Source organism: Glycine max, chromosome 20 (assembly GCF_000004515.6).
Source record: "Glycine max cultivar Williams 82 chromosome 20, Glycine_max_v4.0, whole genome shotgun sequence".
Lineage (NCBI taxonomy): Eukaryota > Viridiplantae > Streptophyta > Magnoliopsida > Fabales > Fabaceae > Glycine > Glycine max.
In genome coordinates, this window is record NC_038256.2 from 34,449,861 (window position 1) to 34,460,832 (window position 10,972).

General features: G+C 34.4%; 2 protein-coding genes across 2 annotated transcripts; both read left to right on the forward strand.

The window, feature by feature from the left end:
* Window positions 1–1,791: 1,791 nt before the first annotated feature.
* On the forward strand, window positions 1,792–3,756 carry LOC100778858 (putative GEM-like protein 8). Its single transcript, XM_003555782.5, has 3 exons — window positions 1,792–2,120; window positions 2,243–2,517; window positions 2,849–3,756. The coding sequence occupies exons 1-3, from the start codon at window positions 1,982–1,984 to the stop codon at window positions 3,020–3,022; spliced, it is 588 nt and encodes a 195-aa protein (XP_003555830.1). The 5' UTR covers window positions 1,792–1,981; the 3' UTR covers window positions 3,023–3,756.
* A 4,980-nt stretch (window positions 3,757–8,736) lies between these two features.
* On the forward strand, window positions 8,737–10,415 carry LOC100779386 (GEM-like protein 4). Its single transcript, XM_003555783.5, has 3 exons — window positions 8,737–9,056; window positions 9,165–9,439; window positions 9,697–10,415. The coding sequence occupies exons 1-3, from the start codon at window positions 8,915–8,917 to the stop codon at window positions 9,868–9,870; spliced, it is 591 nt and encodes a 196-aa protein (XP_003555831.1). The 5' UTR covers window positions 8,737–8,914; the 3' UTR covers window positions 9,871–10,415.
* The last annotated feature ends 557 nt before the right edge of the window (window positions 10,416–10,972 follow it).

Genomic DNA, 10,972 nt, shown 5'->3' on the forward strand with positions numbered 1-10,972 from the left:
AAATAATTAACAGGAATGCGACAGATGAAAGTGATAAATGAGATATTCTGGTATAATTAGTGGATTTATTTTATCAACCGCTGTTAATTAATTTTGTTACTTATTCCAGTTAGTTATAGTAGAGTGATATTTATTTTTAAAATAAGGTTTGTTGAAGTCATTGATCTCACCGCATATGGAACGGGATAAGTTAGTATAGTCCAAATTATACCGGCTAAAGATTTGGTCTTGTTTTCTGACTAAGTCGTGACAATGTGACCTCTGGACTTTCAAAAAATTGCTAGGATACCATTTTTGTGAACCAAATCTAGTCTGGCTGGTGAGTAGAAACTTAAAGAAGAATTTTTTAACCATTTGTAGGTACGCACGTATGAATGTCCTATGATATCCATAAAAACAGAAATATTTAAAATATTTCAATCGTTACTCGTAAGAAATAAGAGTCAATTTTTCTCAAGAAGATTCTCGACCTTTGAGTACAATTTCTTGGGTATGAAAATTAACTTTATGGGTATATATGATAAGGCATCACTAATAAGTGATAACTTCATATACCTATAAACCATTTGTAGGTACCCACTTGACAACATGAATAACTGACACTGGAATATATATATATATATATATATAAAATACTAGATAATAATGCAAAAACTTCTACTATCAGCTTTACATATGATATGAGACAGGGCAATTTGCTTTTCCACAAAACTTAGAAGTATATCGAACACTCTTCTCTTCCCCGGCACATGACTTTCATAGCCAACTTGCGGCCGCAGAGAAAACTTTCCATTTTTGAAATAGACAATTTCACGTTCCATTGTCATCTTTTTAATAATATTCATCCCTTACCATCATCATAGCCCTGTCAACATGCTCACTTTATGATATGGTTAGTCTCAAACCACATGATGAGAGCATGGATGCAATGGTTTTAATTGCTGCCGATATCAAATTCTTCAATGATGAGTCAATCACTCGAAAACAAGATAAAGACATATATCTATGTTCAGGGAATGGTCCCCTTTAATTTCCCTTGAGAAAAGCAAGAGATTGTGTTGTCTCCCACATCACATGTCGGTACATGTCCTTGAAGAGTGTATACACCCCATGCAAGTCCCAACTTGAACTTTCATAAAGTCTTAACAGTATTTTAGCATTGAACTTTCATAAATTTAATTCAACCTTTAACCGTGTTAGAGAAAGCAAAAAATGTTGTGTGTTAAGCAGTCTATTAACTGCAAATAGGTCATAGATATTAGATAGTCATACGGCATAAACCACACCATTTCTTTACTTTTTCCTAACTTTATCACAATAGATTTTGGAGAAGTATGGCATCAGAAAGTTCAAATGCCTACTCATAAAGCCTTGGTGACACATCCTCACATAAGCTAGAAAAAAAGTATTGCAACTAATCGGTGTATTTCATCATTTACTTTTTCAACTTTAATTTCCTTACCTGTTTCAAAAGCAGTGCAGTTCTCCAATGGTTTGTGTGACAACATGACAATATGCTGTCAGACACAATGCTTTTATTTCCTTACTTAAATCAATCACCATGGAACCTTGCTGCTGAAGATATACAAAACCTTTCTCTAAGCCTCGTAAAATAAATCTTTCAAGAATTTTTTAAATTTTGAAAAAGTTGACTTGAATCTTTCTCTACCACTTTTTTCTGAAAGCAGGCAAACAATCCATGACATGAAAATATTATCTTGAATAACTTTCCTTCAAGTTGCCATGCAGTGCCTTTATATCAATCATGGTCATGTTTGATGATCTAAGGTTGAGTCATCCCACCAAAGGGTCAAGATTCACTTCCTAGTTTTCATCCCTTTAAATACCTCTTTGGAATAGAAGAGACTCATCAACCCAAGTGAGCATAACTTCCTTAGCAAACTAGTAGCTACGCCTGTTTATTTTCACCTGTTGCTAGTCCCTTTGATAAAACAGAAACCTTGTTTGTTAATCATCAAATATGCAGACATCAGTTCTTCATAATCTAGTTGTTGGAACTCCAGTTATCTCAGCAACATATGATCAGCTTCAAAAGTCAGCTAGATACTTACCTGGTCCTGCCACTCAATGCCAATATTCAACAACAACATCTAAGCAAAGTAAGATTTTCTTTTCCTTTACAGACAAACATCTAACTTTTTTAAGACCTATTTATATATGCCTGAAATTGTTTAGCTCGGTGAACAGATCTAAGTCTATTTGTATTACTCTGAAATTGCAGTGAGACTGGGGACAAATATATCTGAAACTGTGAAGAGAAAGTTAAGTTTAGGGGCTCACATTCTTCGAGTCGGTGGAGTGGAAAAAGTCTTTAAGCAGTTTTTTAGTGTGGAAGACGGAGAGAAGCTGTTGAAAGTTTCCCAGTGTTATTTGTCCACTACATCCGGTCCTCTAGCAGGTTTCCTCTTCATCTCCACTGACAAGGTTGCCTTCTGCAGTGAGAGATCAATGAAAATCTTTAGTCAGAAAGGCCATATGTTGAGGATCCGTTATAAGGTCAGTCACAAAGTAATACATGCATAGGCCTAACTTAACAAGTCCTTATTGTAGAAGATAAGAAAGTAAAATAAATCAAACTTCTCTCATAAGTTAAAATCAACTTATGCATTTCAGCTTTTTTTAGAAAAATTCTCTTATCTAACTTCTTCAAAGATTGAATGCATAATCTAATTTTAACTTACAGAAGATTTATTCATTTTACCTCCTACTTTCTTTTTCTTTTAAGTGTTCATGGAGAACCTTATCCTAGCTAGCCTATCTTCATATTTTTCAGTTTCTTTTGATCCAAGATTTATTGAAGTTCTGAAGTATATTTGCTCATGTGCAGGTTGTCATTCCACTGAACAAGATCAAGTGTGTGAACCAAAGTGAAAATGTTCAGAAGCCAACACAGAAGTACATAGAGATTGTCACGGAGGACAACTTTGACTTCTGGTTTATGGGTGTACTAAAATATCAGAAAACTTTCAAATATCTTGAGCAGGCAGTTTCTCAAGCTTAAGTGGGTAGAAAAATCCACCATTTTTGAACTCCAAGATTCATGTTGTCAGGCCAAACACATAGGTACAAAGGATGATCAGAAACAAACTAAAATTTGGCTGCTATCATTGAAGATGTTAAGTTTTGTCAATAGGGATTTCACTTCATTGTATATATCCATCCTTTGGGACACGACATTTGATCCGAGATAATAGCAAATGGATGTGGTTCATATCAGAAGAGTAGCAGACTTTTCTTCCAGCAAATCAGGTTTTGAATGCAAAAGTTCACCATTTGGAGGATAATTTGTTGCAAAATCCAAGCTGTATGTGTTCTGTGGCTGACTGACTTGCACTGCTAAGGACCAGACTGATTTTGAGGAAGGAAAAAATACATAGAAAAAACAGGAAAAATACGGTTAGCTTCCAAAATGTACACGTTTGAGGCTCAGTTACACATTTATTTATTATGTAAATGTTTTCAGAACCTGAGTTTGTAATTTTGTTTGTAAGTATACGATCTAACTTTTTAATTAGTCAAATTTGTGTATAGTTATTTAAATGCGAGTCTGTTTTACTAAGTAGTTTAATTAATTAGAAGTAAGTTATTGGTCTCACTGGATCCATCTTATAAATTAGGATTGCTCTAACTGTGGGACTGCATCTGATAAGTTTGCATTGTACAAATGATACAGATAGGGTTGGTTTTGTGATTGAATTGTGTCAATATAACGCCTCGGCTTCTTTCACAATTTCATCAACTTTCCTTGTATGGAATTTGTAACATTCCATTTTCGTAAATAAATTAAAAATGTTTTTTAGTTAAAAAAAAAAATAGAATTTTAGAAAATGATGAAGTTTTTATAATTAAATAAATAAAGAGAAATAACTGTATTAAAATTTCATTTTCCTTTTTTTTCTCTTAAAACTCTTTTTTTTCATATATACTCAAACTTATTTTAGTAAAATGAAGATCCCAGACTCGTTAACCGTTGGATTGTCGTGATATTTCAGCACCAGGTTTGAAACTCATTTCCGAACATTCTCACCGTTGGAAATTGCTAAATAATGTCAGAGCTAAGAGAAATATTCTTCGTATCTTAGCTTTCTTTTTCCCCGCAGAGACTCAAAACTTGTCCAGTAAAACTACAATCTTGGACTCGTTAACTGTTGGGTCATCGTGAAATTTAGACATATGGTTTGCAATTCAATTATGCACATCTTCACCGTTGGGATTTGCGAAATAATATTCATGGAGAGAGAAAAGTGAATCACACGAAGACAATAAAAAATGAAGGCTTTAATATTTTCTCCTTCTCTCTAACGCTTGAAAACCCTATCAGAGAATCATAGGAAAAGCTCGAGGAATCTCAAAAAATTGCTAGAGATGCCGCTATCGCTGTCAAAATACGCACATGAGTCCACTTAGAGGTAAGTGATGAGTTTATTGCAATTGGGGTTAGAATGAACATGTGTAAGAATCCTTAGGGAATCAAATTAAGGTTTATTTTAGAATGTTTATTGAATTATAATTTTCCTTTACAATTATAAATACGATATTGTTGTGTTGGTGGACCAATTAATGTCCTAATGCGAATTGGTTGATAAACTTGAGTGCTCTTAGTGTTTTCATATTTTTGACCTACGATTTGATTCATTGATTTTAATATGATTGTGTGGAATTGTTTGAGAGGTTTTACTCCTCATGTTGTGAGAAGCATTTTGTATAAACTGTTACATTGAGATTGTGAAATTGATTTAAATTATGAGTAAGTGACAAATTGAACCTGTGATGAATGGTGAAATACATGTGAATTGAGTTGTGAGCTATGAATTGTACAATCATACAATAGTAAGACCCTTTAAGGGCAACGAGTTTTTGCGCAACGAGTATTGTGATGGGATCCACTGTGGGGACCCGACGAGTTTAATCACAAACGCGATGAGATAAAATTATTTTAAGAACAATTGAGGAGTCGTGTGTATTGCATAGTTCATAGGTAAGGTGTATATGATTCATGAGGTGTGATAACATATTAAATTAAGATTACACCATTGTGATTGAGATCGAGCGTATGTGATAAATTGAGTATGTATTGACTTGTGATATATATATATGCATTGAGATGTTGTGTGTATTGAGTTGTGAGCTATGAATTGTACAATCACACGACTATAAAATCCTTTAAGGGCGATGAGTTAATGCACAACGAGTATTGTGATGGGAACCACTGAGGGGACTCGACGAGTTTAATCACAAGTTTGACGAGATAAAATTATTTTGAGAACAATTGAAGAGTTGTGTGTTTTGTACAATTGAGGAGTCGTGTGTTTCATACAATTCACACGACTAAAATATTTTTTGGGTTGGACCTGAATCAGGAGGGAGAGGCTCTGACGGACTCTTCGGAGTGTAGGCCTTGGGGGTAAATACACCCGGTTTGAGTGCTCCTTTAAGCCTGTGTTGATTCCACATGGTTGGAGCATTCTCCCAAAAATAGCGTGACCCTGACTGGTCTCCCTATGATTTTACCTAGTGAGAGTGACCTGACTTGCTAGTGCGTGATTTGTCTTGCCATGTACTCCTAGGCGCTCGACGAGGTTTTTTACTGACATCATATCACATTGCATATAGGATTGAGTCTTAGTGTATCTATTTCATAATGCTTGTGTATTGATCGATATTGATTGATTTAGTAATATTGTGTTTTGATCCTTGAGTACATGAATGATGTGAAAATGAATGAGACGTGTTGTGTTGTGATGTAATGTAACGCGACAAAGTGATGGAATGACATGAGTTATGTTTAAGCAAGTTATATTTTGTTTATATGATGTGTAAATCTACATGTTGTCTTGTTTCTCTCTATTAGCTAGGAATGTGATAACTTACTCCCGGTGTGCTATTTGTGTTTGGATCCTATGATGATCTCGAATCTTGTGTTCGTGGGAGCAGATGGTTAGGTGGATGACTGTGAAAAATCTCATGCTATAGGACATGAGAACACAATGCTCTAATAGAATGTAACATTGAGGTATAGGTTTCTATATTAATTACATGAAGTCTTGGACGACCTTGTTTTGAGCCGAGATGATTTATTATTTATTTGGACAAGTTTTATTATGATATTAAAAAAGTGAATGTGAGCCTTTTACACTTTTGAAAGACTTTTATTTAAATGTGTTTTAAAAATTATTAATTAATTTCACATTTTTATTCCTTTTATTATTAGTACATATATGCGTGGGATAGAGGGGTATCACAAAATTGGTGAAATGACAATAAGAAACGCGAAATCACCATCGATTACAATTATAACGTACATGAGACTAATACAAAAAAAAATGTAAAAAATGTTTAAGTCTGTTTGGTTATCATTACTTTTAAGTGTTTATTATAACTTTTTTTTAATAGCGTAGCAAAATAAGCTTAGGCTTGTATGGTTTAGATTATGCTGACTATGCTAAGTGGCTTTCGTTGGTTTTGAAAATTGCATGGCAATTAATTCTCAGCCTTTTTTTTAGGCTGACGATCAATTGTTCTAAGTATTTCATTTTATGTATATGAAAAAATAACTAGGATACCACTTTTGTGAACTAAAACATATATACACACAAGAACGCCCTATCTATAAAAATAGTACTATTTTGGAAAAAAAATCTTTATCCTCAGGAAGAATTCATTTTTCAGTTCATTTTTAAAAAAAAAATATATCAGTAAGGGTACGCAAGAAATTAATAAGACAATTCTACAACCTTTTGTACAATATGTAGTCTGAGTCATGTTTTTTCAAAAAAATAAGTTGTATATATATCAAGGAATATGGCAAATCCTTCAGCTTTCTGTGCAAGTTCTTGGATATGAAAGTTAACTTTATGAGTAGATGATAAGGTATCAGTGATATCTTGATAATCAGCTAATGGAACAACTAACAAAATTAAATATTTCAAATTTTCAATGGAATAAATTTTGTCGTTGCCTTCAAATTTCAAAGCAGGACATTAATTCCTTTCCAGTAAGGACAAGTATGTCATAGCAACAGTAGCATTGACCCTTTCAAAACTCCAACAGAAAGGCTGAAGAAGGAACTTCTACTATACATCAGCTTTACATGAGACATGATAATTTGCTTTTCCACAAAACTTTGAAGTATTTCCAACACTCTTCTCTTCCACTACTGCTGCTCCCTGAACATGCATGACTTTCATAGCCAACCTTCAGCCGCAGTTTTTTTTGTTAAGCTGAAGATAAAAAGTATTGCAACTAATTGGTGTATTTCATCATTTACTTTTTCGGGTTTAATTTCCTTGCCCGCTTCCAAAACAGGCAGTTTTCCAATGGTTTGTGTGATAACATGGCAATATGCTATCAGCAACAATGCTTATATCTGCTGACTTAATTCAATCACCATGGAATCTTGCTCCCGAAGATATATTAAATTTTCAAGAACAAGATCGTAATGATCAACCGAACACCTAAGTGGATAATACCTCGTATATGGCATCACTAACGATGCCTTATAAACACCCTCTCCTCTCAATCCACCGAGGTGAATACCTTGGATATGGGAACCCTAACAATGCCCGTGGACTTGAGATAGGAACAAACATAGTTACTCTCTAGTAAGGTCAAGTGTGCGTCATAGAAACAGTAGCATTGACTCTTACTCAAACAGAAAGCTCGGGAAGAAGGAACTTCTACTATATCAGCTTTACATATGAGATGACATGGCAATTTGCTTTTGCCTTGTTTCTCTTAATTATCCCTTACCATCATAGCCCTGTCAGCAACCTCACTTTATGATATAGTTTGACGCAACAAAAAGCACTGATGGCTTCGTTAATGACAGCCTGAGTTTTTAGTTGAGTTTCAAAAACCCCGAGAGCATGAATGCAGTGATTTTAGACTTTTTAGTTGCTGCTGATATCAATTTCTTCAATGATGAGTCAATCACTCGAAAACAAGATAAATGCGTATCTATATTCAGGGAATGGTCTCTTGAGAAAAGCAAGAGATTGTGTTGTCTCCCACATCAGCATGTAGGCACACCCCATGCAAGTTCCAACTTGAACTTTCATAAAGTGATCTTAACAATATTTTAGCATTGAATTTTCATAAATTTAGTATCCTTATTCAACCTTCAACCCTGTTAGAGAAAACGAAAAATGATATTTTATGTTAAGCAGCCTGTTAGTTGCGAATAGGTCATATATATTAGATAGTCACATGGGATAAACTTCACAATTTCTTTACTTTTTCCTACCTTATCAAAAGAGAATTAATTCGGAGAAGTCTGACATCAGAAAGTTTAAATGCCTTCATAAAGCCTTGGTGACGCATCCTCACATAAGCTGATATAAAGCATTACAACTAATAGGTGTATTTCATCATTTACTTTTTCGGGTTTAATTTCCTTGCCTGTTTCCAAAATTAAATAAGGGAATATGCTATCCGCAGCAATGCTTTTACTTGCTTACTTCAATCAATCACCATGGAATCTTGCTCCTGAAGATATATTAACCTTTCTCTGAGCCTCTTAAAAATTAACCTTTCAAGGATTTTTTAATTTTAAAAAAGTTGACATGAATCGGTTATGTAACATTTTTATCTAAAAGCGGGCAAACAATCCATGACATGAAAATATTATCTTGAATAACTTTCCTTCAACTTGCCATGCAGTACCTTTATATCAATCATGGTCATGGTTGATGATCTAACGTTGAGTCATCCCACCAAAGGGGTCAAGATTCACTTCCTAGTTTTCATCCCTTTAAATACCTCTTTGGAATACAAGGGACTCATCAACCCAAGTTAGCATAACTTCCTTAGCAACCTAGTATTTCAGACCATTCCTGTTATATCACCACTGCTGCTAATCCTTTCAATTAAACCAAAACCTTATTAATCATCAATCATGCAGACTTCACTTCTTCATGAGCTAGTTGTTGGAACTCCAGTCATCTCAGCAACATTTGATCAGCCTCAAAAGTCAGTTAACAGATACTTACCCGGTCCTGCCACTCAATGTCAATATTCAACCACAACATCAAAGCAAAGTAAAATTTTCTTTTCCTTATTAACTTTCTTTTCTTGGTTACACATAACTGAAATTGTTTAGCTTGGTGAATGGATCTAATTCTATTTATACTACTCTAAAATTGCAGTGAGGCTAAGGACAAATATTTCAGAAACTGTTAAAAGAAAGCTAAGCTTAGGGGCTCGCATTCTTCGAGTGGGTGGAGTGGAAAAAGTGTTTAAGCAGTTTTTCAATGTTGAAGAAGGAGAGAGGCTGTTGAAAGTTTCCCAATCTTATCTGTCCACCACATCCGGTCCTCTGGCAGGTTTCCTCTTCATCTCCACTGACAAGGTTGCCTTCTGCAGTGAGAGATCAATGAAAGTCTTTACTCGGAAAGGCCATATGTTGAGGATCCGTTATAAGGTCAGTCATTAAGTAATATATACAATAAATCAAACTTCTCTCGCACATTAAATTCAACTTGTGCACTTCAACTTTTTTTGGAATTCTCTTTTCTAACTTCTTCAAAGATGAAATGCATAAGATCATTTTAACTTATAAAAGTTTTATTTATTTTTTGAGTGTTCATGGAGAACTTTATCCTAGCCTGTCTTCATATTTCTCAGTTTCTCTTTATCCAAGATTTGTTGAAGTTATGAAGTATATATGGTCATGTGCAGGTTGTCATTCCACTGAACAAGATCAAGTGTGTGAACCAAAGTCAAAATGTTCAAAAGCCAACACAGAAGTACATAGAGATTGTCACAGAAGACAACTTTGATTTCTGGTTTATGGGTGTGTTAAAATATCAGAAAACTTTCAAATATCTTGAGCAGGCACTTTCTCAAGCTTAGCTGGGTAGAAAAATCCACGGTTCAAACTTAAAGATTTATGTTGTCATGACAAACACAAACATACAAAGGACTATCCAAAACAGACTAAAATTTGGATGCTATCATTGAAGATGTTGGGCTTTGTCCTAAATAAAAGGGATTTCAGTTCATTGCACATATCCATCCTTCTGGACACGACATTTGACCGGTGATTGTAACGAATGGTTGAGATTCTTATCAGAAGAGTTCCAGAGTTGGCCATAAAATTGCTTTGTGAATGCAAGAGTTCACAAGCTATATGTGTTCTGTGATCTCGGCTGGCAGTGCTAAGGACTGCTTTTGAGGAAGGGACAGGCTTATGTTAGAGGTCTACGAAGGGAGAATATTGTAGGAGAAAAGATTGAAGGAAAAATACTTAGAAAAAGAGGGAACAATAATGTTAGCTGCCCAAATGTACAACTTTGAGGATCAATTGCACGTTGACTTATAATGTAAATGTTTTCAGAACCTGAGTTTGTAATTCAGTTTGTATTTGTACCATCTAACTTTTTATTCAAATTTGTGTATAATTATTTAAATAGTAGTCTGTTTTACGTAAGTAGTTAAATTAATTCGCAGGAAGTTGTTGGTCTCACTGAATCCATCTTATAAATTAGGATTACTCTAATTGTGGGACTGCATCAGAAAACTATTATGTTTGGATTGTCTAAATGATTCAGATAGGGTCTTGTTTTGTGACTGAATTGTGGCAATATAACGCGTGGACTTGGTGGAGTGACAATCACAAGTTCATCACCTTTCCTTGTGTATAATTGGTGGAATGACAATCAGAAACGATAGTAACAATATCTTCTAACTGTGGTGTGTATGAGACTATTACAAATGGTTCAAATCCCACGTCATTTGGTTATACTTACCTTCAAGTGTTTATATATCGGATTTTGCTCTTCATAATTATCAACCATATAGTATAGTTTATAAAAACACTTGGCTAGTATCCCAACTTTATCTCCATAAATAGAAAACAAAATCTTATGGGAAAAAAATATCCCTAATCTTATAATTTAATAGTTCATTTTTCTTTTTCAGAATATTTCAATAACTGCACGCAAGAAATATGACA